The sequence below is a fragment of the Sus scrofa genome, chromosome 14, assembly GCF_054392235.1.
Source record: "Sus scrofa isolate SSC_HxYL_T2T_F1_AM1 chromosome 14, Sscrofa_HxYL_maternal_Yorkshire_Landrace_v2.0, whole genome shotgun sequence".
Lineage (NCBI taxonomy): Eukaryota > Metazoa > Chordata > Mammalia > Artiodactyla > Suidae > Sus > Sus scrofa.
In genome coordinates this window covers 152,417,501-152,445,184 of record NC_139396.1, presented here as the reverse complement: position 1 = coordinate 152,445,184, position 27,684 = coordinate 152,417,501, and the positions used below count along the sequence as shown (strand labels likewise).

At 41.3% G+C, this 27,684-nt stretch overlaps 2 protein-coding genes across 3 annotated transcripts in view; one reads left to right on the top strand and one right to left on the bottom strand.

The window, feature by feature from the left end:
* The window catches only part of SEC23IP (SEC23 interacting protein), a 52,356-nt gene extending 26,055 nt beyond the window's left edge, over positions 1–26,301 (bottom strand). For both annotated transcript variants that reach the window (XM_021073464.2, XM_084995679.1), the window contains exons 1-8: positions 26,069–26,301; positions 20,252–20,784; positions 16,499–16,721; positions 14,611–14,804; positions 8,720–8,809; positions 4,489–4,609; positions 3,407–3,496; positions 1,163–1,304 (exon numbers count right to left, since the gene is read on the bottom strand). In XM_021073464.2, coding sequence (XP_020929123.2) covers positions 1,163–1,304; positions 3,407–3,496; positions 4,489–4,609; positions 8,720–8,809; positions 14,611–14,804; positions 16,499–16,721; positions 20,252–20,784; positions 26,069–26,231 — 1,556 coding nt within the window. In that variant the 5' untranslated portion in view covers positions 26,232–26,301. The remainder of the gene's footprint in view (positions 1–1,162; positions 1,305–3,406; positions 3,497–4,488; positions 4,610–8,719; positions 8,810–14,610; positions 14,805–16,498; positions 16,722–20,251; positions 20,785–26,068) is intronic.
* Positions 1–27,684, top strand: part of MCMBP (minichromosome maintenance complex binding protein) — a 174,015-nt gene that overhangs the window by 59,829 nt on the left and 86,502 nt on the right. The window lies entirely within an intron of this gene.

Here is a 27,684-nt window from a genome sequence, read left to right as displayed (position 1 = left end):
TAAATCTATGGATTTTTAAAGGTTTAGATTTTGAATCCTGAAAATACACTGAGTAAAATAATCCCACAGATTGAGTTGATTTTATAGACAGAGTTATTATAAATAAATCAAGATAAGCTAAAAAATTGGTCATTTGTGCCAATAACTATACTAAGAATTTCAGGATTCTCTAAAGTTACCACATAAAACAAGTCCAAAGCAAAGATTTTTACTTTAAAGACCAAAGAAGCCTACTCTTCCGTTTTTCTTCCAATTTATTGGACATAAGGATACCTGACAAAAACTGTAGATGGAAAAGACAATAGAGAATGTAGCAAGAAGTAGGAAAGGAGCTTAATGGAATGGAAATCTTCCCTGATTGGAGAATGGCCATACTTCAGAAAACCCTCCCCCCACAGAAAAAGACCACACCCCCATAACAGGGCCTAACATGGATAGAATAGAATGTTCGTAGGATTAGTTTTATTAACACACGCGCCCGCAAACATTAGGACGTTCACTAAAATCCAAGTATGTTATTAGCCATGTGTCCCCAGCATAAATACTACCTCAATCTGCGGCTCTCAACTGGAAGCACTCAAAATTCGTGGAGGCATTTTTAGTTGCCACCGTGCCTAGTGAGTGCTGCTGGCATTTAGACGAAGGATACTAAATGGCCCGTGATACGTACAACAGTCTTAAGAGTCTCCACTGAGAAACAATCTAAATAACCAGGGGTGGTTCTGAACCAGGGGTGGTTTTACCCCTAAGGGACATCCCGTGATGACTAGAGACATTTTTGGTTGTTAACTGAGGGCAGAGTCACCCTGTTATCCAGTGGGGAGAGGCCAGGGATGCTGCTAGACATTCTATAATGTACAGGACAGGCCCATGTCTAAGCCAGTCTAGATTAGTATTTTAAAGCCAGCTCAAGTTTCTTAGATTCTCTTAAATATGTATAACTGGAATATACACATACATACATCCATATGCAGGCACACGCACACACAATAGCACATAAACTTGTCAGTATTTAATTATGTCAGAGCAACTACAAAGTTTTAAAATGTATTTGACATAATAAACTACCTTACAGTTTAAAATTTAAATCCTAAATTTGACTAATCTGAAAAATCAAGTTTATCAAAATGAAAAAAAAAAAAAGTTATGGAAATCCACAAACCTGTCAACACCTGTGGCGTCCCCATCCAAGGAACTATGCCAGTGAACTGGAAGGAATTCCACTCGGCTTATTTTCTGAGCATCTAAAGATTTCTTGAAATGAGTCTGCAGCAGTTTGAGAGAAACCACCCTAAAATCATCCACTTAAAAAAAAAAAAAAATCAGGGATGACAAATTAACTTGATTAAATTTTCCTAGCTTGATATGTACTTAGCAATTACCTCAATTAAGCCAGTATTCTTTTATTTATTTATTTATTTATTTAGTCTTTTGAGGGCCACACCCGAGGCATATGGAGATCCCCAGGCTAGGGGTCTAATCGGAGCTATAGCTGCCAGCCTACACAGCAACGCGAGATCCAAGCCACATCTGTGACCTACACCACAGCTCACAGCAACGCCAGATGCTTAACCCGCTGAGCGAGGCCGGGGATCGAACCTGAAACCTCATGGTTCCTAGTCAGATTCATTTCCACTGCGCCATGACAGCTTCAAACCAGTATTCTTTTAATTAATTAATTTACTTTGCTTTTTGTTTTCTGCCTTTTTTTTTTTTTTTTTTTAAGGGCTGCACCTGTGGCGTATGGAAATTCCCGGGTTACGGGTTGAATCAGAGCTGCAACTGCCAGACTACGCCACAGCCACAGCAACACCAGGTCCAAGCCACATCTTCAACCCACAGCACAGCTTACGGCAACACCAGATCCTTAACCCACTGAGCAAGGCCAAGAATTGAACCTGCATCCTAGTCGGGTTCTTAACCTGCTGAACCACAATGGTGGTTAATTTACTTTTAAAAATTACTTTACTTTTCAAAATTAATTAACTTTTTTTTTTTTTTTTTTTTTTTTGTCTTTTGTCTTTTTGTTGTTGTTGTTGTTGTTGTTGTTGCTGTTGTTGTTGTTGCTATTTCTTGGGCCGCTCCCGCGGCATATGGAGGTTCCCAGGCTAGGGGTCAAATCGGAGCTGTAGCCACCGGCCTACGCCAGAGCCACAGCAACACGGGATCCGAGCCACGTCTGCAACCTACACCACAGCTCACGGCAACGCCGGATCGTTAACCCACTGAGCAAGGGCAGGGACCGAACCCGCAACCTCATGGTTCCTAGTCGGATTCGCTAACCACTGCGCCACAACGGGAACTCCTAATTAACTTACTTTTAAAAATTTTTTTGGCCACTCCCATGGCATGTGGAGGTTCCTGGACCAAGGATCAAACCCAAGCCACAGCAGTGACAATGCCAGATCTTTAAGCTATGAGCCACTAGGGAACTCCCAGTATTTTTTATAATATAAGCTTTTCAGGAAAAACAAAAAGATGAGAAAACTAATCCAAAAAAGAAAAAAATCCAATCTTTAGGAAGTTCTGGTTAACCTTTTAGTATTTTAGAAGGATAAATAAATGAAAAATACTGGTTCAACTACCACTGCTGGGAGGCAGAATGGCACTGTAGGTACACTCTGGAATCAAATTACCTGCTCCAGAACCTACAGACCGTGGCCTGGGCTTCAGATCCTCACCTGACAGTAAAGGTAACAGTAACAGCACCTATACTCTAAAGGATTTATTGTGAGGGTTAAATGGCACACCCCAAGTAGTCAATAAATATGAACTATTATTACAGACGTAAGAATTAAACTTCAAAAATTTATGCAAACCAGGCAGATTCATAGTTCCTTTAAACAGCTTCTCAGAACTATTTCACCATAAATTAGGTGTTACTAGTGGCTGGAAGTGCTCAGTCAGAGGCTGTCAGAAAGACTAAATTACTTCCAAGATCCCTTTTAATTCTTCACAATCTAGGATTTTTTGAGTTATAAATGTCACAAGAGTAAATCAAGTACAAATTAATATTTCCCAGCAATTATTTAAATCTCCTATTACAGTCCCTCAGCCAAAGGCATACAGCTGGAAACTACCCTGAAGATGAAGGTTTAAGTTCCCGTCATGGCTCAGTAGTCAATGAACCCTACCAGTATCCATGAGGACGTGGGTTTGATCCCTGGCCTTGTTCAGTGGGTTAAGGATCCGGCATTGCTGTGGGCTGTGGTGTAGGTCGAAGATGTGGCTTGGATCTGGCATTGCTGTGGCTGTGGTATAGGCCAGCAGCTAGAGCTCTGATTCAACCTCCACATGCCTCCAGTGTGGCCCTAAAAAGATTAAAAAAAAAAAAAAAAAAAAAAGGTTTAAAAGTTCTTCTATTAGTTTTCAAATCATCCCATGAAGTAAAATGACTGACACCTACCACATTCAATAATGCTTCTAAAACGCAAGTCACACACAGGGCCAATGCCATGCACCATGAACACCAAGTGATCTACCTGAGGCATTTCTCCTGCAAAAGATAGACAGACATGCATAAAGACATACAAGCTGGGGAAGTTGCTTAGGTTTTCTTAATTGAATGCAATATTCTAGAAGTCCCTTTTGTCATCACAAACTTGTCAAAGAAATTCATGGCCCTTCCAAGCTACGGATGAACAAAGCTCAAAGTCAATCCTGGCAGGTAACAGTGAACTCAATCAAAGGATGGAAGAAGTAGGCCACTCTGATCCCAGAGGATATCAGCAAATGATGACCAGCAGTTTTGTACCTGCAGAGGCTCTATAACCTTTTGATTTCTTCAGGACTCCCCAGGACACTAAGCCCCACATGGAAAAGCAATTTACCAATATAAAACTTCAAAGTCTTTCCCCCAAATCCTTCTCTTTGTTAGATCCATACATACTATATGCGAACATTTCCAAGTTAAACCTACTATTTTACTCTAGTTATTTCATTCAGATTCACAATATGAGCCCATTTATTTCCCCAAATCTTGCTCACTGCCTGTTTTTATGAAGCCTTATTTCAATACAGCTTTGCCCATTTGTTTGCATACTGTCTACAAATGCTTTCACACTACACTGGCAGACTTAAGTAGATACAGCAGAGCCCATATGACCTGCAAAGCCTAAAATATTTATTATCTGGCCATATGCAGGAAAAAATTGCCACTCCTGCATTAAAGTAATACAAACTAGTGAGGCATGACAAAATGACCAAAAATATGTCAAAAGCCTAGTTTCAACCAGCGAAGTGCTTCTTCACAATAATATGTATTTTAGAATCTATATTACATGGTTAGTGCATCTTCAACAGAATTCTAAATTTAAAAACAAAGAGATATAGAAGTAATAAAATTAAAAGGAAAGATATGTGCCAACCTGACTGATTTCTGCATGGAATGGTAGATAATTCCATTAAATGTTTTCCTTTTCATCATTCTAAAATAGAGAAGCTAAAAGTGACCTTGGTCCTAAACACACCGTCACGAATTATACACACCATCAGGAATTTCATCAAGGTTATCATCAATTCCACGCTTTACCACCCTGGGCCTTGTCTGTCCATCTTGTGTGGTCCCCCACTCATCTGGCACTGATGAAGGCTGGAACTGAACAATAACCTTCAAAATACAAGATAAAGATTATGACAAAGCTCACTACCAAATTCATTTCCACTATAAGCTGAATAATGTATTTCACTACATAATAAACAACTTCACAGTATAGTCTATAGATCAGGTACATGATCTATTCCTCCAAAACCAATGTGTAACCAATTTTGCTAGTAACCATTAATACTATGCGAATCAATATCATTATTTCCAATGCTTATGTCGGAAAATAATACAACTAAATCAGAAGTAGTATGCCTTGATTTTAAAATGTAACAAACATTCAGATTGACACGTAAGATATCATGGAAAAGTTACCTGCAATAGAGGAATCTTTGTTTTATAAATACATATAAGGCAAAATCCTTTAAATAACAATTTGCAAATTCAACTTCAATGCCAACAATGGATTTACCTACCACTTTTCAGGAAAACATATACTATTTTTTTCCCCTCCACAGGGGAATGCTACCAAACATATAAAGAAGAGCTGATAGCTATCCTTCTCAAACTATTCCAAAAAACTGAAGAGGAGGGAACATTCTCAAATTAATTGTATGAGACCACCATTATCCTGATATCAAAACCAAAGACACTGAAAAAGAAAATTACAGGCCAATATCTTTAACAGATATAAATGAAAAATCTTTAACAAAATATTAACAAACCAAATCCAACAACACATAAAAAGGGTCATGCACTATGATTAAGTAGGATTTATTCTAGAGATGCAAGGAGGGTTCAATATTCACAAATCAATCAATGGGATACACCACATTAACAAATAAAATACATGACTATCTCAACAGACACAGAAAAAGCAGCTGACAAAATTCAGCATCCAGTACCACAGCGAACATAATAGAAGCCATTTATGACAAAACCACAGCTAACATCACACTCAGCAGTGAAAATTTTACAGTATTTCCTCTAAATTCAGAAACAAGACAAGGATGTTCACTCCCGCCACCTCTATTTAACATAGTATTGGAAGCCCTAGACACAGCAATCAGAGAAGAAACAGAATCATCAAAGGCATGCAAACTGGAAGGGAAGATGTAAAACTGTCACTATCTGTAGGTGACATGACACTATAGACAGAAAACCCCAGGGAGTTCCCATTATGGCTCAGCAGGTTACGAACTCGACTGGTATCCATGGGGAAGTGGGTTTGATCCCTGGCCTCACTCAGTGGGTTAAGGATCCAGCACTGCTGGGAGCTGTGGCATAGACTGCAGATGCGGCTCGGATCCCACATTGCTGTGGCTCTGGCATAGGCTAGCAGCCATTGCTCCAAATCGACATCTATCGTGGGAACTTCCACATGCTTCAGGTGCAGCCCTAAAAAGCAAAAAAAAGAAAGAGGAGTTCCCGTCGTGGCTCAGTGGTCAACGAATCTGACTAGGAACCATGAGGTTGCAGGTTCAATCCCTGGCCTTGTTCAGTGGGTTAAGGATCCGGCACTGCCGTGAGCTGTGGTATAGGTTGCAGACGCAGCTCGGATCCTGCGTTGCTGTGGCTGGCATAGGACAGTGGCTACAGCTCCGATTCGACCCCTAGCCTGGGAACCTCCATATGGTGCGGGAGCGGCCCTAAAAAAGACAAAAAGACAAAAAAAAAAAGAAAGAAAGAAAGAAAGAAAAGAAAGGAAGAAAACCCCAAAGTCCTCACCAAATTTTTAGCAGTGATAAATGAATTCAGTAAAGTTGCAGGAGTAATATACAGAAATCTGTATATATAATAATGAACTATCAGAAATCTGTATATGTAATAATGAACTTATCAAAAAGAAAAAAAAAACTAAAAAATCCCACTTAAAATTGTATCAAAGAGTAACATACCTAGGGATAAATTTAACCAAAGGGGTGAAAAACCATGCACCCCAATGTTCACAGCAGCACTATTTACAACAGACAGGATATGGAAGCAACCCAAGTGTCCATCAATAGATGAACACAAATAGATAAAGATGTGGTGCACACGTGCACACACACACACACACACACACACACACACACAGAGGAATACTACTCAACCATAAAAAGAATGAAATTCTGCCATTTGTAGCAACATGGATGGAGCTAGAGAATATTACGTGCTATGAAATAAGTCAGAGACAAATACTGCATGATATCACTTATTTGTGGAATATAAAAAATAAAAAATGTATAGAGCAAAACTGAAACAGACTCATAGATTTAAAAAAGTAGCAGTTACAAGCAGGGAGAGGGAAGTGGGGATGGCAACTTAGGGATATGGCATTAAGAGATACTGTGTATAAAACAGATAAGCAACGAGGATATTTTGCACAGCAAAGGAATTATAGCCATTACTTTCTAATAATTTAGGAATATAACCTGTAAAAATACTTAATCACAATGCTACCCACCGAAAACTAACATAAATTAACTATACTTCAATATTAAAAAAAAGTTTAGCATCAACCTTCCCCCTCAAAAAATGAATTCATGCAAGATGGTATGCAAAATTTTTTGTGTTTATATTTAAAAAAAAAGTTTAAAAAAAAACAAAGGGAGGTCGCTGGTGGTCTAGTGTTTAGGACTGGGCACTTTCACCACTTCAGCCCAGGTTCATTCCCTGGTCTGGGAACTGAGATCTTATATCAAGCCACTGCATGCAAAGGCCAAAAAATATATATACATAAAATTTTTAAATAAATAATTTTAAAAATTAAAAATTTAGAAAACAATTAAAAAACAAAAAGTATAATAGTGGCTACCATTGAGAGGTGAAACTAGGGGAACAAAGAGGTAAGAGGCTTTTTATTTCATTTGATTGCTTTTTTTTTTTTTTTTTTTTTTTACATTTTTGGCCACACTTGCGGCATATGGAAGTTCCCAGACCAGGGACGGAATCCAATCAACAGCTGCAACCTAGGCCGCAGCTATGGCAATGCCAGATTCTTAACCCACTATGCCACAGTGGGAACACCAATATAGTTTACTATTTTTTTTTTCTTGAAATGCTCAAGTTTATTTATTTTTTTTCAATGAATTTATCACATCTGTAGTTGTATAATGATCATCACAATCCAATTTCACAGGATTTCCATCCCACAAAACAAGCACACACCCCCACCCCCTTTTTATACTATTTAAAAAAACTTTTTTAACTAGGTTTGCAAAACAAATCCTGGGATGTAAGACACCACAGTTGCTGTCACTTTTTTTTTTTTTAAATATGGAAAACTTCACAAATTGCATGTCTATAGCATTCCAATTTAAGTATACGTGCTGCTGAAGCAAACACTCTACTGTTTAACTTTTGATGGGATATGAATACGTTTTTATCTTTACCTTATTTTAATATTACAATGGGTTTCAAGTTGGTTAGAACGTAAGTTATTTTTGTTTTTTCTTTTATACTCTTTTGTAATAAATGGCCTATGTTCTAAGAAGCTACTGAATGCCAAGCACTATGTTAGATGCTTGTGCATAAATTACCTCACTTCATCTAAAATACGACCCTGGGAAATAAACCTCCAGGTGAGGAATCTGGAGCTCAGAGAGAATAAGGATGGTAAATGGAGAATGTAAACACCACACCAATATCTTTTAAAAAAACAAATGTTCTTGGAGACAATACAAATAAAAAGAGGAAGATTAGAGTTTTACTTTAAAAGTTGAAACAAGGGCAAGGTAGGCAAACTATGGCCTCACGTCAAATCTGCCCCAATGCTTCTTTTTATAAATAATATTTTATTGAAAAGAGCCACATCCATTGGTTTACATGTTTCCTACGCTGCTTTCAGAAACTAACTGGCCTCCGAAACCTTAAATATTTACTCTCTGGCCCTTTACAGAAAAGTCTGCTAATCCTGCATCAAGTACAAAAATTTATCAAGCTTAACTTCAAGGATGCAACTAAGCTTCAGCTAATGTGTTACCATAAAGAGAAACTTCATAAAAGAAACTGAAATTTAAATTTCACATTTATTTCTTTTGCTAATGTGAACTACAGTAAACTTAAATGCAATGCACTTGTTATAAACATACTCCTACTGCAGAAAAAATATATCCCTACTGCAGAACTATCCCTTCAGTAAAGTAATTATTTTTAAAAGCCTAAAGACTTTATTATCTTAAACAGTATCGTTACCTTTGGATTGTGCATAACAATTGTCTCTCCACTCGGAAACTCTAATCTGCGATGCCACTGATTCGTGGTTACAGCTTTTTTATATTCAGCCTGCAATGTAAAAAATACACAATCCAGTTTGACAAATCTCTATCACATTAAGAAAAAGTGTAGGAAACAATTACAACCATGATAACAATAAAAACAGCAGGAATAGCAGCACTCATGTACTAACCGGTTACCATACTTACTGTCCCTTTATATACAGTACCTCAGTTAATTAACTGCTCTCAATAACTGCTAAATAATATTCTCCTCATTACATGGAGATGAAAACCAAGATCTAGAGAGTATACTAACTTCCTAGGGCTGCCATAACAAAGTACCACAAACTGAGTGGCTTATAAAAACAGAAAGGATTGCCTTACGGTTCTGGAGGCCATGTGTCAGCAGAGCCACATTCCTTCTGAAACCTGTAGGGAACTCCTTTCTCACCTCTTCCTGGCTCCTGGAGGTCTGTAAGCAGGTTTTAGTGCTGATGGCTTACAGGTGCACCAGGCCAATCCTCTACTTGGACCCGGCCTTCTCCCTCTGTGTCTGTCTTAACAAGGGTGTCTTCTCCTAAGGACATCAGTCATATTGAATTAAGAGGCCGACCCTACCATCTCATCTTAACTAATTATATCCGGAACTACCCTATTTCCAAATAAAGTCACATTCTGAGGTACTAGAGGTTAAGACGTCAACCTGTCTTTTTTTGGGGAGGGACACAATTTGGCTGCTAGCAGCCACTCTCAGTTCACAGCTGCCCAAGCTCTCACAGTGATCACAGCGGTAGGAGCAAAAGCAGAACTGTGGTTCATTCCCACCACAACTTTCTGACCCAAAGACTTCACTGTCCATCCATTTTCTTACTGTTCCTCCAGAGACACTATTCTTCTTTCTACAGGGCCGGAGTCTGAGGGTCCCTTGGAGAGAGATCAAAGATGAGGTAAGGGGAACCTCTGATACACCCACTGTCCGAAGTCTTTTTTAAAAATTATTAACAGCGAGGGCACAGTCTTTAGGGCATCAGCTTGCTGTGGCCTCCTTTGCCTGACAAAGCAATCAAGTTTAAAAAAAAAAAAAATAATAATAGAGGAGTTCCCATCATGGCTTAGTGGTTAACGAATCCAACTAGGAACCATGAGGTTGCGGGTTCAATCCCTGGCCTTGCTCAGCGGGTTAAGGATCTGGCATTGTCGTGAGCTGTTGTGTAGGCCGCAAACGTGGCTCAGATCCCGCATTGCTGTGGCTCTGGTGTAGGCCGGCGGCTAAGCTCCAATTAGACCCCTAGCCTGGGAACCTCCAGATTCTGTGGGTGCAGCCCTAAAAAGCCAAAAAAAATTTAAAATAATAAAATAAAATAGTAACTGATTGACAACCTTGTCAAAATAGAAGTGGTTCTTTTGGTCTCCTGGGCAGTCATTCCATGACAATTCTTCCCCATCAGTCTTTATCCAGTTGACCCTCTTTCCTTGCTGCTTTAAAAATTTTTTTAAATATATTTATCTATAACTTTTATTTTTATTTCTTTTTTTTTTTAATTTTTTGCTTTTTAGGACCACACCCACGGCATGTGAAGGTTCCCAGGCTCAGGGGTCAAATCAGAGCTGCCGCTGGGAGTACACCACAGCCACAGCAACTCAGGATCCAAGCCATGTCTGCAACCTACACCACAGATGGCAATGCCGGATCCTTAACCCACTGAAAGAGGCCAGGGATTGAACCTGTGTCCTCATGGATGCTAGTCAGATTCGTTTCCACTGAGCCACAATGGGAGCTCCTATTTATAATTTTTAAAAGATCACAAACAAAAATGTTAAAGTTTCACCATCTTAAGAACTATTTTCACCTCATTTCCCTTTCAATCCAGAGCTTTATAATATATCTTATCTGGTAGAGAATGTTTTCATACATCGTTCTTCAAAATGGGTCTTGGTTCCCGGAATTTTGACCTCCCACATAAAATTTAGGAACAGTTTGCAAACTTTACCCAAAAAACCTTGATGTAATTTTGATCGGAATTCCATAAAATTTATAAAACAATTTGGGAAACACTGACATTTTTATTACATTGAGACTGTGCACCTATGAACATAACAGTTTGCTCTATTTCTTTGAGGTCATCTTTTACATCCCTCAATTCTGTTAAGTTTTTCTCCATAAAGTTCATACATATCTTTCGTTGGGCTTTTTTCCTACTTAGCAAGTAGTTTTGCTCATGTTATAGTCTTTTTTTATTATGGTTTCTAATTGGTTATTCCTATTGTATAGGAATGGTATTAATTTGTATATACTGATTTTATATCCACAAACTGGCTAAACTCTTAAATTGGTGCTAATGGTATTTCTAGAGGTTCCCCTGGTTTCTACATAGACATTCATGTCATCATTAAAGCTGTTTTTTGCTTCCAACTCTTTTCTTGTTTTGCCTCAGGGCTCTGATGGGACAGGATCACTGACAATACTAGCAATATATATGATTCTCATCTTCTCAGTGGCTTTCTCGTTTCCTAACTCCTCTGCCTCTTCCCTGAGCTGGTCTGCATTTCCTAGAAGCTCCCAAAGTTAAGAAACAACCACATGCTATTGAGATGGTAAGTACATGAATTCTACCCTCAAAGCCTGTGTCACCCATTTATAATCAAATACAGTTAAGAGAAAGTATTTACTTTCCAATGCTGCTTAGACTGGAAAGTATATAACGTAGCTTCAAAACAATTAAGACTAAACATTCAGCCTTGAAACATTATACCTTCAGTAGGGTCCCACCAAAGATACCAAAAATTATAGCACATGTTTGTTCATTTGTCTACTTAATTATTTAAGTCTAAAATTAAGCTAGAGATATCAGTCTTCCTTTCATACTTTATTCCTTATTCAAATAATTAAAATTATGTTTTAGGAGACTGGCTCTTCCTAATATTTGGTGTTCCCAAGAACGAAATTAATTTTATGCCTTCTTTTCAGTCTTTGCTCTTCTTAGCTGGGTTCTGACTCTGCTCTAAAACAGTGTTTTTCCAACTTTGGGTCATGACAAGTAATAAATTGTAAAAGTTATGTTTTTAAATGAAAGAGAAAAGATCAAAGTGAATGCCACCTAGTGGGGGTAAGTGCTGTTTCATGGACTTCTGCATTTAGTGGTGTGTTTAATCTGGCTCACACCAGCTCACAAGAGCTGATCACACAACTAACTCTTCCCAATTCCTTGTCCAGTTACATCATGTTGATAGTTTAAAACTTGCCGTGATAGAAGTATGTATACCAGGGAAATGAGCAAATGCTTTAAATCAGGGGCTTTTTTCCCTGGAGAACCAGGTTGCCAAACACCACTATTTCTGATAAATAAATATGCATACAGATGCATGCGTATGTGTGTATACAAAAAATGTATATACTAAATCTCAATGCAAAATGTATTCTTACCATTGACTGAACTGAAAAAAAAAATTTGAGGTAGTTCCCTTCGTGGCTCAGTGGTTAACAAACCCGACTAGAAACCATGAGGTCGCAGGTCTCAGCCCTGGCCTCACTCAGTGGATTAAGGATCGGCATTGCCGTGAGCTGTGGTGTAGGTCACAGATGCAGCTCAGATCTCGCATTGCTGTGGCTGTCGTAGGCCAGTAGCTGTGGCTCCCATTCAACCCCTAACCTGGGAACTTCCATATGCCACAGGTACAGCCCAAAAAAAAAGAAAAAAAAATTTGAAGCCTCTGTTCTCAACAAGCGTCTTTCCAATTTACTTAGCCCCAACTAACATCTGCTTATTTTAGGCCTATACTCATCTTTTCGTATTTAATTGGTTATAGGATAGTACTTCATAGTCACTACTATAAAGGTTAATATTTCTAGGGCAGGTACAACTGACAATGCCAAAGAATTACATTTACAAATTTTCTTTTGAAAAAGCAAAATACTCCAGAAAAAGATTGTACCACTATTATTGTTAGAAAAATACGTATATAAAGAACAGTCTAAGAAAACATTTTTATTTCATTCTATTTATTTATTTATTTACTTATTTGTCTTTCTGCCTTTTCTAGGGCTGCTCCCGAGGCATATGGAGATTCCGAGGCTAGGGGTCTAATGGGAGCTTAGCCGCCGGCCTACACCACAGCCACAACAACTCGGGACCTGAGTCGCGTCTGCAACCTACACCACAGCTCACAGCAATGCCAGATCCTTAACCCAATGAGCGAGGCCAGGGATGGAACCCGCAACCTCATGGTTCCTAGTCAGATTTGTTAACCATTGTGCCATGACGGGAACTCCTAAGAAAATATTTTTAAATGTGGAATTTGATTTGAAAGGATGACAAGATTGTGATTTTTTAATTTTTTATTTTAATTTTTGCTTTTTAGGGCCACAACTACAGCATATGGAAGTTCCCAGGCTAGGAGTACAGAGCTGCAGCTGCCAGCCTACACCAAAGCCACAGCAACATGAGATCTGAGCCATGTCTTCAACTTACACCACAACTCACAACACCACCAGATCCTTAACCCACTGAGGGATCAAATTTAGGTCCTCACGGATGATAGTCGGGTTCATTACCACTGAACCATGATGAGAACACCCAAGATTGTGATTTAATTTTTTCTTATTTCTATTAATTATATTATTATGTTTTTCAAGGACAAAAGATACTTAGTAATTAATAGTCAATTGTGAAATTTCTCAGCTCTTAAACAGGATATAAGGCCCAGTCCTCACTTGTATGTTTCAAAATATGAATCTATGGAAGATTAGCATTTTAGAGGTCCTTTTTAATGTTAATATTAGTATTATTTTAATGTTTAATGTTAGTGTTGGTTACACAAGTTTTAGTAATACATTAAAAAATAGTTACTAGGAGTTCCCATCATGGCCTTACTCAGTGGGTTAAGGATCCGGCATTGCTGTGGCTGTGGTGTAGGCTGGCAGCAACAGCTCTGATTGGACCCCTAGCCTGGGAACCTCCATATGCTGCAGGTGCGGCGCTAAAAAGACAAAAAGACAAAAAGAAAAAAAAGCTAACTGAAAAACGTTCTCTATTTCATTTCCCATGTATGCAGATGAATTCATCTATTTCAAATACTCAATACTCAACTATTAAGAGAATTATAACAAGAAATTAACACAATTACATAAAACAACATTAGCCACCAGTTTTAAATGGTTAAAAAAGTCTCATGACATTTGTTTCTATTCTTGCATTTATTTTCATAAACCAGAAGATAATTTCAAGACTTTTAACTGAGTATAAATTTGAAAAGCATTCATATGCCTGGCATGTGCTGTCAACAGCAGATCCCAGAAGCCTAGGTTCTTCTGCAGGCTTGATACAAGCACCTCATTCGTGATGCACCCCTGAAAAACATCCTATCTTTAGACCCTGAGGCCACAATTAGCACCTCATAGAAGATGACAACACTTAAAAAGCGATCTTCTTTGCAAACAAGATCAAGACAGACTTTCAGGTAAAGACTCCTCTGCGGAGAGCAGTGTTACATGAGGCTCAGATGTATACAGTCTATGAGTTTTAAAGAAAAGCATAAAGGGGAGTTCCCGTCGTGGCGCAGTGGTTAACGAATCCGACTAGGAACCATGAGGTTGCGGGTTCGATCCCTGGCCTTGCTCAGTTGGTTAACGATCCAGCGTTGCCGTGAGCTGTGGTGTAGGTTGCAGACACGGCTCGGATCCCGAGTTGCTGTGGCTCTGGCGTAGGCCGGTGGCTACAGCTCCGATTCAACCCCTAGCCTGGGAACCTCCACATGCCGCAGGAGCGGCCCAAGAAATAGCAACAACAACAACAACAAAGACAAAAGACAAAAAAATAAAAAAATAAAAAAATAAATGAAGAAAAGCATAAAGGAAAAAAGCCCACGTACCTCTAGTTTTTCGCTGAACTCCTCTGTATAGGGAATAAATCTGCTATCTGTGTCCCCTTTGTAAAACCAAGTGCAGCGCCGCACTTCAGCTGGCTCCTCTTCCCAGTATACGGCTTTCCGCATGCGGTCATAGAGGTAAACATCATAGCGCCCTCCATCGGTGCCTAGAACCACACTCTCAGGGTCTGGCTGGACTGGAGCACAAAGTCCACATTTTAACTCAAGTTACCAGTATTTTACAAGCAATAAATAATCAATAGGGTGACTCATCTATACCTAAAGACAAAGAACTACAAAGCTCATTTTGGTTCAAAAATATAAGTTTAAGGAGTTCCCATCATGGAGCAGCGGAAACGAATCTAACCAGGAACCATGAGGACTCAGGTTCGATCCCTGGCCTCACTTAGTGGGTTAAGGATCCAGCACTGCCATGAGCTGTGGTGTAGGTTGCAGATGCAGCTCAGATCTGGCGTTGCTGTGGCTGTGGTGTAGGCCAGCGCCTACAGCTCCAATTAGACCCCTAGCCTGGGAACCTCCATGTGCCACAGATGCGGCACTAAAAAGACAAAAAAAAAAAACAAAAACAGAAAATGCTTTATAAATGCTCGAATATATATGTACACACACACACACACACACACCCCCACACACCCACACACCAGAGCTCCCAGCGTGGTGCAGTGGTTAACGAATCCAATTAGGAACCATGAGGTTACGGGTTCGGTCCCTGGCCTCGCTCAGTGGGTTAAGGATCAGGCGTTGCCATGAGCTGTGGTGCAGGTCACAGATGCTGCTCGGATCTAGCGTTGCTGTGGCTCTGGCATAGGCCGGCAGCTACAGCTCCGATTAAACCCCTAGCCTGGGAATCTCCATATGCTGCAGGTGTGGCCCTCAAAAGACAAAAAGACAAAAAAAAAAAAAAAAAAGTTTTCTAGGAGGTTCCCATGGGGCTCAGCAGTAACAAATCTGACTAGTGTCCATGCTACAGCTCCAATTTGACCCCTAGCCTAGGACCTTCCATATGCCACAGGTGTGCCCCCCCCCCAAAAAAAAAAACAGAAAACGCTTTATAAATGCTCGAATGGCTATAAACAAATAAGGAAAATAAGAAAACTGTCACCACAGAGGTTCGGAATGGGAATGCTATAAAACTGGGTTGTGATGATCACTGTACAACTACAAATGTAATAAAATTCATTGAGTTAAAAAAAAAAGGGGGGGGTGGAGTTCCTGTTGTGGCCCACTGGTAACAAACGCAACCAGTAACTGTGAGGACGTGGGTTCCCTGGCCTCACGCAGTGGGTTGGGGATCCAGCATTGCCATGAGGTGTGGTGCAGGTCACAGACACGGCTTGGATCCTGCACTACAGGAGTTGTGGTGTAGGCTAGCAGCCACAGCTCTAATTCGACCCCTAGCCTGGGAACATCCACATTCCTCAAATGCAGCCCTAAAAAGATCCAAAAAAAAAAAAGAGAGAGAAAACTGTCACCTGCGTTATATGAACTATTCTGTTCTTGGATTTAAAATACCTTTAAATAAACAAACAAAATTACTAAAACATTTCTTCAAATACCTTGCTCAAATAACTCAGGAATTATATTACTATCATCTTAAGGTACTGAGGCTGGTGGGCTCTATAAGGATTAAAATATTTGACATTCATTAAAAAGTAGGCCATGGATAAAAGCCCTTCCTTCCTCTTTTCCTAAAATCAGACACAATTTCCCTGGTGGTCTAGTGGTCAGGACTCAGTCCCTTCACCCCTAAAGCCCAGGTTCAATCCCTAGTCTGGGAACTGAGATCCCACATCAACCCACTGCATGCCACAACCAAAAAAAAAAAAAATTGACTAAAATCATATACAAATGATGCAGGATCCATGCTTACCTGAATTATAGATTTTCTCAAGATTCAAAGAGTCAAACACACTGAAAGGCATCCAGAGTTGTTTGTATTCTACCTCCTTGCAGTAAAACCAGTGGGGTTGGACAGGTTCGTATTGGTTTTGAAGTAGAAAAGGAGGTGGCACTTGCACAGAGGGACCAGGAGTTCTAGCAGGTGCCTGCTGCTGGGTTGGAGGGGACAATCCTGACTGCACTGCAGGAGGAATCTGGAGGGGACAAAAAGTTAGGAGCATCTTGTCAGTCCAAAGGAACAATTTTGTATATGCTTCAGACCCAAACTGACTTAGTAATAACTATACTAAATATATCTCTAGACAGCTATTTAATAACTAGGTGCCAAAACAACTAAAATTTTTAAAAAATCTAACACAACCCCAAATCAGTTGCAAAGTAAATAGGACCTTCTCACACTGATGACAAAGTAAACTTCTACCTTTATAGAAATCAACCTAGTAATGTGTCTCCTGTGATTTAACCTTTAAAACATGCATATTCCAGAAGTTCCTATGTGGCACACTGGGCTAAGGACCCAGCATTGCCTTAGCTGTGCCATGGGTTGCAACCACAGATCAGGTTCAATCCCTGGCCAAGGAGTTTCTACATGCCACAGGTGTAGCACAAAAAAAAAAAAAAAAGTGCCATTCCATTTCTAAGACTTCATCCTAAAGATATAACTGTAAAAATTTACCCACAAAGATGTATACCAAAAGGCTATTTATAATAGACAATCACCAAAACAATCTAAATGTCTAACAGAAACCTGATTAAATAAATCATCTTATACTCAAATCTAGAATTCACTAGCACCATTAAAAATGTTTTTAGAGGGGGTTCCCATTGGGCTCAGCAGATTATGAATTCGACTAGTATCCATGAGGATACAGGTTAGATCCCTGGCCTTGCTCAGTAGGTTAAGGATCCAGCGTTGCCATGAGTTATGGTTCAAATCCCATGGTGCTGTGGCTGTGGTCAGGCTGGCACCTGCAGCTCCGATATGACCCCTAGCCTGGGAATCGCCATATGCCGTGGGTGCGGCCCTAAAAAAGCAAGCAAGCAAGAAAGAAGAAAGGAAGAAATGTTTTAGAAAAAAACTTAACGGAGTTCCCGTCATGGCACAGTGGTTAACGAATCTGACTAGGAATCATGAGGTTGCAGGTTCGGTTCCTGCCCTTGCTCAGTGGGTTAACGATCCAACGTTGCCATGAGCTGTGGTGTAGGTTGCAGACGCGGCTCGGATCCAGCGTTGCTGTGGCTCTGGTGTAGGCTGGTGGCTACGGCTCCGATTATACCCCTAGCCTGGGAATCTCCATATGCCGCAGGAGCAGCCCAAGAAATAGCAAAAAGACAAAAAGAAAAGAAAAAAACTTAACTTCTAAAAAATGTTCATTAAAAAACATGTATTATGTTGTCTAGAAAAAAACTACAAATTTGTCTAGAAAAAAGATAAGAAAGACAAAATAAAAACAAGCTTTTCTAGTGGCAATTTTTATTCATTTGGCTATTCTCGTTTTTCAAATTTTCTGCACTGAAACTACCTTTAAAATCAGAATACAATTTTTTTAAAATTTTTTATTAAAAATCATTTCAAGGAGTTCCCATCGTGATTCTGGGGTCATGAACCTGACTAGTATCCATGAGGATGCGGGTTCGAGCCTCAGTGAGCTAAAGGATCCAGCGCTGCCATGAGCTGTGGTGCAGGTCACAGACACGGCTTGGATCCCGGGTTGCTGTGGCTGTGATATAAGCCGGCAGCTACAACTCTGATTCGACCCCTGGCCTGGGAACTCCCATATGCCTCAGGTGCAACCTTAAAAAGACCAAAAAAAAAAAAAAAATTTTTTTTCAAAATATTAACTTAACTTAGGCCGATAACTATACTGTGGTTATATAAAAGAATATCCTTATTCTTAAGAAAGACACACTAAAGTATCTAAGAGTAAAGAATCATGATGTACTTAACTGACATTCAAATGTTTTCCCCCCACAAACTGTACATGTACAGAGTGAGAAAGGCAGGCAGGGAGGGAGGTGGAGAGAGGATGCTCCAACAGGTGCATGTTCACAAATGAGAGAACAAATGAGGTAAAACATTCATGAGGTAAATCTGGGTAGGGTACTGGGGTATTCTCTGTCCTATTATTTTCACAACTTTTCTTTATACATTGAATTAACATTTTAAAAAAAAGTTTTTTGTGTGTCTTTTTAGGGCCAGACCCGCAGCATATGGAAGTTCCCAGGCTAGGGGTCGAATTGGAGCTGCAGCTGTTGTCCTACACCATAGCCTCAGCCACTTGACATCTGAGCCATGTCTCTGACCTACCTTACAGCTCATGGCAACGCTGGATCCAAACCTACTGAGCAAGGCCAGGGATCAAACCCACTGGATCCTAGCTGGATTCATTAACCACTGAGCCACGATGGGAACTCCCATCATTTTTAAAATTCTTAATTATATTTTCAAAATTTCATCAGCAAACAAAGAATACTAACTTATATCACATTCTATGAAACTGGTTCCTTTCCAACATGCTGAAATCCAGTATTACCAAGAGTTTGTATACTGGTGTGATTTAAATTATGGTAAAATGGAGCCCATTCTCTACCCCCAAGAGAGCACTCACGTTATACCCTGTGTGCCCCACTGGCTGGGTTCTTAATTCTTCCTTTCAGTCGTTTCCCCTTTTTTGATTCAGTTTACCTCCCTTTGGAAATCAGCTGAATAATCAGTGGGGGAAAAAGCATAAGGGAATTTCATAAAATTTACCCAACGCAAAAGTTATTCCATCATTCCCCTGAGATAGAGCTTGTCTGTCTAGACTCAAACTCCATAAATAAATAAAAGAAATTATTAATTTTAGTCCCACCCAGTAATTGAGTATTCTGATTGAATAGTGTAATTTAAAATGAAGGGGGAAAAAAAAGGCACAGTGGCAGTGGCACCATCTTGGGAGCGCTGGGACCCAGGTTCGATCCCTAGCCCAGCATAGTGGCTTGGGGATCTGGCGTTGCCGCCTCTGCAGCTCAGGTCACGGTTGCAGCTCGGATCTGATCCCTGGCCCAGGAACTCATGTGCCACGGGGCGTCCAAGAAATTAAAAAAAAATTTTTAAATAAAAATGAGAAGCTGGCAGTCTGTTAATAATTGTTTTGACTCTCATATGTCTCTAGATGACATTTATTATTGGTATCTTATATTAAAATCTGGAACTACTGGCATGTGGTTAACTCATTAAAATCAACTACTATTTCCATAACTAGATTATATTAAAATATGAACCCTTTAATGAGCTACCTTTAAAAGATTACTTCAAAAAAATAAAATAAAATGGGAGATCCCATCGTGGCTCAGTGGTTGACGAGCCTGATTAGTATCCATGAAGATTCGGGTTCATCCCTGGCCTCACTTGGGGATCTGGCGTTGCCATGAGCTGTGGTGTAGGTCACAGACGCAGCTCAAATCCCACGTTGCTGTGGCTTTGGCATAGGCCTGGCTGCAGCCCTAATTGGACTCCTAGCCTGGGACCCTCCAAATGCCATGGGTGTGGTCCTAAAATGACCAAAAAAAAAAAAAAAAAAGATTGTTTACTTCGAAACATGTAGTTTACAAAAAATACCTTCTGAAAAATAATTTGTCATCATATAGATTAGTAAAAACAGTGTTTTTAAAGACAAAGGTTAAGATAAGAGAGAGATTAAAAATTACAGTGAATAACTAGGATATAAGAACACATCCATACCGGTGGCAAAGATCCTGGAGGCATCTGGTACATCTGAACAGGGGGTCCAGTGGGTGGAGGATGGGGAGGATGGGCTGGCGGTTGGCACTGCTGCAGCTGTGGTGGTGTAATATAAGGATTAGCCCTGCTGCTCACAGCTGTGTGGCGATATGGATTGTATCCTTGCTGGGGTGTTCCTTGGGGTGGGCTCCCAAAATTGGAAGGAGGGAGACTACTAGGCTGAGAAGGCAGATAAGTATTTATTCCCATCTGTGAAGAAGGTGGAGCACCATACTGAGCCCTGGAAATGGATGGTGAAAACGCATTTGACACATCTTGGGATCCGGTCGTAAAAGGGAGAGCAGTTGGGGGCTTGGAGAATGCTGCCTGTCCAGTCGATGTGGCCGCAGTTGTTAACGGTGACTGTCCAATATTCCCAAAAGGATCACTACTGCTTGATACCTGAGAGAAGTAACTAAATGTCTGTGGGGTAGACGTGTGAGCAGAAGTCTGACCAAGGAAGCTGTCCTCCTCACCCACTTCTGTGGAATCCTCTGAAAGGGAACGGAAGGGAACAAGGTTTAAAGCTAAGCTCCCACTCTGTAGATCAGAGTCCATGCAGCAGATCTAACAATTATACCTCTATTCTGTTGTTCAAACTTACATTTCTGCAGTACAGACAAAAATGAAAAACTTTTTTTCTTTGAAAACTTTTCTTTGAAATGAAAAACTAGAAAATGTGAGTAAGAAACAACCAAAGGAGAGGGGAAAAATAATAACTTATTCCTAAAGCCCATCTCCCAGAGACGATCACTGAACACTGACAATGTTATGGTATCTTATATAAGTTATGTAGACATATTTGTATATAGAAGAAGTTTTTTAAAATGGAAACAAAATCTCCGCCTGCTGTTTTTTTCTTTTTGGCCCACCTGCAGCAAACACACGTTTCCAGGCCAGGGACTGAACCTGCGCCACAGCAGCAACCTGAGTCACTGCAGTGACAATACTGGATCCTTAGCCCACTGCACCTATACCTACTATTTTTTTACATGTTATTTCGAATGCTGCTTTTTCTGGTAAGAAATAATTCAAATATTATTCCACAACCCAAATACACATAACTTTATTTCTAGAGTAATGATAAAAAACTAAAGTACACACATTAACTCTGTTGACAAGAAGGGGTGTGTCACAGCTCTTACCTACAAAGCCCTCATTGTACAAGTGAATACGTGGTATTTGTATTCCTGAGGCAAAGTAGGCCAACCATTAATTGCCATCCCTGAAACCAGTATCACAACCAGACACTCAATAGAGAATGCCCAATCACTAGAAAAGTCATTTTCTAACCAAGGGACGTTCTCCTCACTTCCCTTTGCCCAACCTGATCTTCGCTGTAGGTATAATCAGCACCAAACTATTTATCCTCTCTTCTACCACCTAGTTATAAAATAAAACATTTTCCTTCTACACAACCTCGAAAGTTCACACACATCAATGTAACTAAGATACTCCACTGTTCAAAACACTCTTCTGAGGAGTTCCTACTGTGCTGCAACAGGATTGGTAGCATCTCTGGAGCGCTGGGACGTAGTAATGACCCAGCCCAGCACAATGGGTTAAGGACCCAGTGCGGGACAGGTCACAAATGTGGGGCAGATCTAATCCCCAGCCCTCCCTGGCCTGGAAACTCCATGTGCTCCGGGGTGGCCAAAAAATGGAAAAAAAAAAAAAAAAAAAAGAAAGAAAGAAAAAAACTCCTCTGAGTTGTTTCTTTGAAACTGAAAATATCACTTCCTATAAGGCCCTCTGTCTGCTTGTATCATTCTGCTTTTCTGAAACATTTCTGCTTCCTGCCCTCTCTTTCCAGTTACTTGAACTTCACTTGGACTCATATTTCTTAGTTTATCTCTCAACATTTAAAAGCAGGAAGGAGTTCCCTGGTGGCTCAGCAGGTTAAGTTGCCACTGCTATTCAGATCACTGTTATGGCTCGGGTTCGATCCCTGGCCCACGAACTTCCACAGGCCACAGGAATGGCCAAAACACAAAAATAAAAAATAAAAGAAGGGGGGAAAAAAATCTCTGTGGTGTCTTCCATTCTTTAACACAACTTGAGATCAACTTGATCCAAGAAATTTTTTTCTGATGAGCATCAATGGCAAATGAAATACTGATCTCAACAAGCTGCCAGCCTCACCTCAGGGGCACTTTCTAATTACACGTGAACACATCTGGCATCCAGACTCAACTTTAATGAGCACCTGTGTACCTGTGATGCTCCCAACTCTGTCTCGAACTGAGACTGATCTCACGCATCCCAGAACCTATTTTCCAACTGCTTCCTCAATACTCGGTTGTCAGGCAAACATACCTCAAACTTAGTAAGCCTGAACTGAATTTGTCCTCCGAACTGGCCCTCTCCATATGCTCCTTGCTATCTCAAAGGATGTTTGCCAACATCCATCCACTCAAAACAGAGACCTCCTGTCTCAGACTCCTCCCTTGCCCTCATACCCTGCATTTAATCATCCAGTTTCTCATTAAAGAAATATGTCCAGAGTACTGATTATATGCCAGGTGGAGACAGGTCTCAGAGCTAAACACAACAGAGAGAAGGGGCCTCTGCCCCAGAGAGTCCAGGCCCCGGTGAGTCACAAAGTCCCAACAATCTGTTGGTGTAAAAGTCTCTCCCATTGTTGTCTGCTCTTCACAGCCAGTGTGGCTCTGACCAGGGCTAGAGTGCCACCAGCTCCAGCCTTACTTAAAACCACCTCCAGTATGACAGCTCTTGCTACAGTCAGCTTTACTCTGATGCAAACTCAGAAAACTCCAGTCTTTCTGAAAGATACCTCTGACTTCACTACCTTTTGAAAATCCTTGGAGTTCCCGTTGTAGCTCAGTAGTTAACAAATCTGACTAGCATCCATGAGGACACAGGTTCTATCCCTGGCCTCGCTCAGTGGGCTAAGGATCAGGCGTTGCCATGAGCTGTGGTGTAGGTCGCAGACAAGGCTCGGATCTGACATTGCTCTGGCTGTGGCGTAGGCTGGCAGCTATAACTCCAATTCGACCCCTAGCCTGAGAACCTCCAATGCACCAGGTGTGGCCCTAAAAAGCAAAAAATTAAAAAATAACTATAACAAAATAAAAAATCCTTCAAGGCACCCCACACCCCATAGCATGAACCACAAATTCCTCAGAATGGTATATGAGGCCCTTGGTGATCCAGTCACCACTGACCACTTGAGCCACTCCCCTGTACTCACTCTGCTCACACAGATCCATGAAGGGGCGGGGGAGGGGTGAGAGAGGAAAGAGCTGGGGATGGACAGAGAATGTGAGCACCTACCACAAATGTGCATGTTTTCTCCAGACTTTTATATATGCCTGTCTCTCAAGACTCCCTCATTTTTCTTTCTTTCTTCTTTTTTTTTTTTTTTTTTTTTTTTTGGCCACACTCGCAGCACACAGAAGTTCCTAGATCAGGAATCAAACCCGAACCACAGCAGTAACCTGAGCCACAGCAGTGATAACACCAAGTCCTTAACCACTAGGCCACCCAGGGAACTACAAGACTCCCTAAATTCTATGTATCCTCCATCACTTAGCTCAAGAAGCACCTCCTCTGTGAGTCCCTAAAGGCCTGAGGGATGTCCTCTTGGCCAGCCTGACAGCCACAGCTCTCACAGCAGCCTAGCAATTATGTACACATGCAGTTCCTGCTGTGGTGCAATGGGATCGACAGCCTCTTGGGAGCACGGGGACACAAGTTCAATCCCCAGCCCAGCACAGTGGGTTAAGGATCCGGCGATGCCACAGCGGCAGCCTAGGTGGCAACTGCAGCTCAGATCTGATCCCTGGCCAGGGAGCTCCAATTACTTACCGAGCTGGTTATAGTGTGTCTGTATATACTGTACAGTCAGTAAGGGCGAGGCTATCTGCTCCTCTGTGTCTCCCTGACATCTGGAACAGGGCCTGGCAAGCAAGCTGCTCGATCCACGTTGGCTGAATTAAGTTGCTTTCTGTGTGTCTCCTTCACTGACATGATTAACTTTGCTTCCAATGTGACAGGTTTTCCTTCTGTCTCTGGAAATTCTCTGAATAGGCTTCTGATGACCAAATCTTTTTTCTTCTTCTTCTTTTTTTTTAGGGCTGCACTTGTGGCATATGGAAGTTTCCAAGCTAGGGGTTGAATAGGGTTGCAGCTGCCAGCCTATGCCACAGCCACAGGAACGCCAGATCCTTAACCCACTGAGCGAGGCCAGGGATTGAACACTCATCCTCATGGATGCTAGTCAGGTTCTTAACCTGCTAAGTCCTAAAGGGAACGCTCTCAAATCTTTTCTAAAAGTAGAAAAATATTTGCTAACAAAATTTGCATTCTAAAAATTAATTTTCTTATTAAAATAATAAACTACCTCCAAGAAACAATAGTTTTCAGGACAAGGAAGTTATCCTGCACTTGACAAGGAAGATGTTTACCATTTACTGATAGTAAAAGACACAAACAAAACATTATATAACAAGGAGGAAGATGGGCATGACCCAAACATTTGTGAAGCAGAGGATGACATGAAAATCTCATGTATGGCCTTATTTATTCCTGAAATCTCTCAAAGCATTCTGCTCCAGCAAACACCTGGCACTTCACCAAACATGGCAATGTCAAACCTTTCAGCCACACTATCAAAATAAGACATACATGTTCCTGATTCTCATCCTTTGATTCATTCATTAATTTCCTATTGAAAAAATTGGTCTACAGCATACCAGGCACTGCTCTAGGTATAAGTTCCTACTCTCATGAAGCTTACATACTAATGGGATAAACTAAACAAATATGTGTACATGTCAGGTGGTGATAAACACCAAGAAGGAACATTCAACAAGGGGAGGGAAACCACCATTTATCGCTGCTTCCCGTTTGCCTTTCTTCACTTCTCCATGAAACTTTCCTTAGTCTTCCAAGCAAGAATAAATTATTCAATGGGAAAACATTCAGCATTTTCTGAGGATCTATGTGCTAGGCATAAATAAGTCATAGCTACAAACTATAGTCCAAACAGAGAGAAAGATGTTTATTTCGCAAACATTACATAACACTATATGCCTGACAATATATTCAGCGCTTTACAAAAATCAATGCACTTCTCATTACAGCCCTAGAAGGCTGTACATATATGGAAAATGAAGCACAGAGAGGTAAAGTAATATGCCTGAGGTCACACAGAGTTACTGGCAGGGCTAACGCTGGAACACGGTCCGTGTTCCTAAACACCAGCTCTGGGTTATGCCACATAACTGCTAAAAAGCAATCTCCCTAGACAATAATGATATGAACAAAAAGCTAAGGTGTACGTAGGAGCAGGGACCTAAGAGAACAAGCAACAGTTCCTTAGAGAAAGTGATGCACTGCCTTGAAAGATGTGTTCTGTACCTCTACTTGGCAAATACTATGTGTCTATCCTAAGAGAGGGTAGCTAGCTGTCAGTCCTAGGAGATATCCTACTGTATCCTAGTAGAGGGGGCACTATCTGTTTTCAGTCCCTGCAAACACCTGGCACACCACTAGGTGTTCAACAAAAATCTGTGGAACAATGCAGGAGTGGCCAGCACTCAGAACAGAGGGTTCCTTCGACAAAGAGCTTGGTTCCTGTCCCCAAGATCCCAAAGTCCCAAGCCACTCAAACCTGGCCAGTGATGGCCCTGGCAAGCTACCCAGAGGGTCGGATCCAGGCAGAAGGAAAACCTCCCGGCCGACCCTCTTTGCCCCACGCCCCCTGCTCACCTCCCCCCACACATTTGCCCCACCAGATCCCCCTCTCCTTACTACCTCCGGGCAAGAGCAAGGAGGCCGAGGCAGCGGCGGCTTGGGTGACCGGGATAAAGGGCACGTTGAAGCTGAACTCCGTGGCCGAGGAGGAGAAGAGTAAGTTGGTGCCCGACGAAGACGCGGAGGCGGCGCCGCCACCACCGTTAGGTTTCCTCTCGGCCATGGCTGCAGCCCACCGTCCGTTACACGTCTCCAACTGGCCGGTGCCGCACCACCGGCCGGAAACCGAACACAGTCGGGGCCAACACACTTCCGCACTTGCGCACAAGGTGCCGGAACTCCGTGCGGCTGGTCAGCTGCAGTCTCCTTACCCCTCAGAGGCTGCCAGAGATCATCATGGCGGCGCTGGCTTCACGCCCGCGTCCTAGCACGTGACACCCTCGACCGCAGGACGGGTGTGGTGGAAACGCTGGTCCAGGCTGGGGCAGGAGTGTGGAAGGAGTGCTTTGGGTAGTTGGTTAAGGCATGAACTGACGCCGAAAGTCTCGGGTTGCGGGGGTGCTCTGGGCGTCCTAAAAGTATCCACAGGGGCGGTTAACTGGATAACTGAAGAAATTGCTGAAGCCGGCAGGCGCAGGTACCAGACAGAGGGAAGAAAAAGTGTGGGCCGTTTGTAGCAAAGGTCTAGCCAAACACAGCCACTCTAGCACACACATCTAACCCGCCCACGTGTCTTCCTGGGCTGGACTGAACTCTTGCCATTAGCCAAAAAACAGAAATGGTAAAACTTCTGAAGTCTTTACGCCAAAGGAAAGAAAAAAAAAATGTTTTTAAGAGAAACTATGGAGTTGATACTTAGGCATGTGACTTTTTAAATAGCTTTTTAATACCTGTCTACAAAATCCGACTAGGTTATTTCTAAAATGCACTGTGGATAATTTGGATATAAATGTAATCTTTCACAAAGTTAGAGATTATGAAAGAAAAAATAACAATCAACCTCTCGGAGTGGGGGGAGGGGGGGATAAAAGAAATCCCAAAAGATTTCATTGGGCATAATGAAACTACTCTCTCCCCTAGCTGTTCACACCTATATAGTACCTGTTTATTAACTAATTCAATAACGATGTAATGTGCTTACTGTCAACGAAAAACAAAGCCAGACACTAGTCTAAAGCAGTAAGGATAAATTTTATTCAGTAATAACTATTGCGTTAGGGAAGTGGGTGCATCATGAACTGAACTGAACTTCCCCAAAGCAAAAGGCTGTGGGATGTGCTAAGGCAAAGGCACTGAAGGGTGCCACAGGGTGTTGGTCCATATCACTGGTCCACCTGGGTTTGTTAATTGGCACTTACCAGCAGGAGAAATAAACTTTCCATATCTTTATGACAGGCAGTGGTACAAGTGAGAGCAAGGTACCTAGGAGGCTGGGAGGAGACAGCTCTCAGGTCCTTGAGAAGAAGTTCTGAGTGACAAGATTTATATCTCGAAGGGGGGAAAGGATTTGTCATTGCAAGCTTTTTAAAGTAACTGCTGTAAGGGAGGTTGAGGGGGCCATATGTCTATCACCTGGTTTGGATTGGAAGAGTAAATTCCCCTGGCAATGATGGCCTCTCTTAGGCAGGGATTTTAGGGTGGACAGGGTTCATCCTGGGGACATGTGCTTGAGCTAC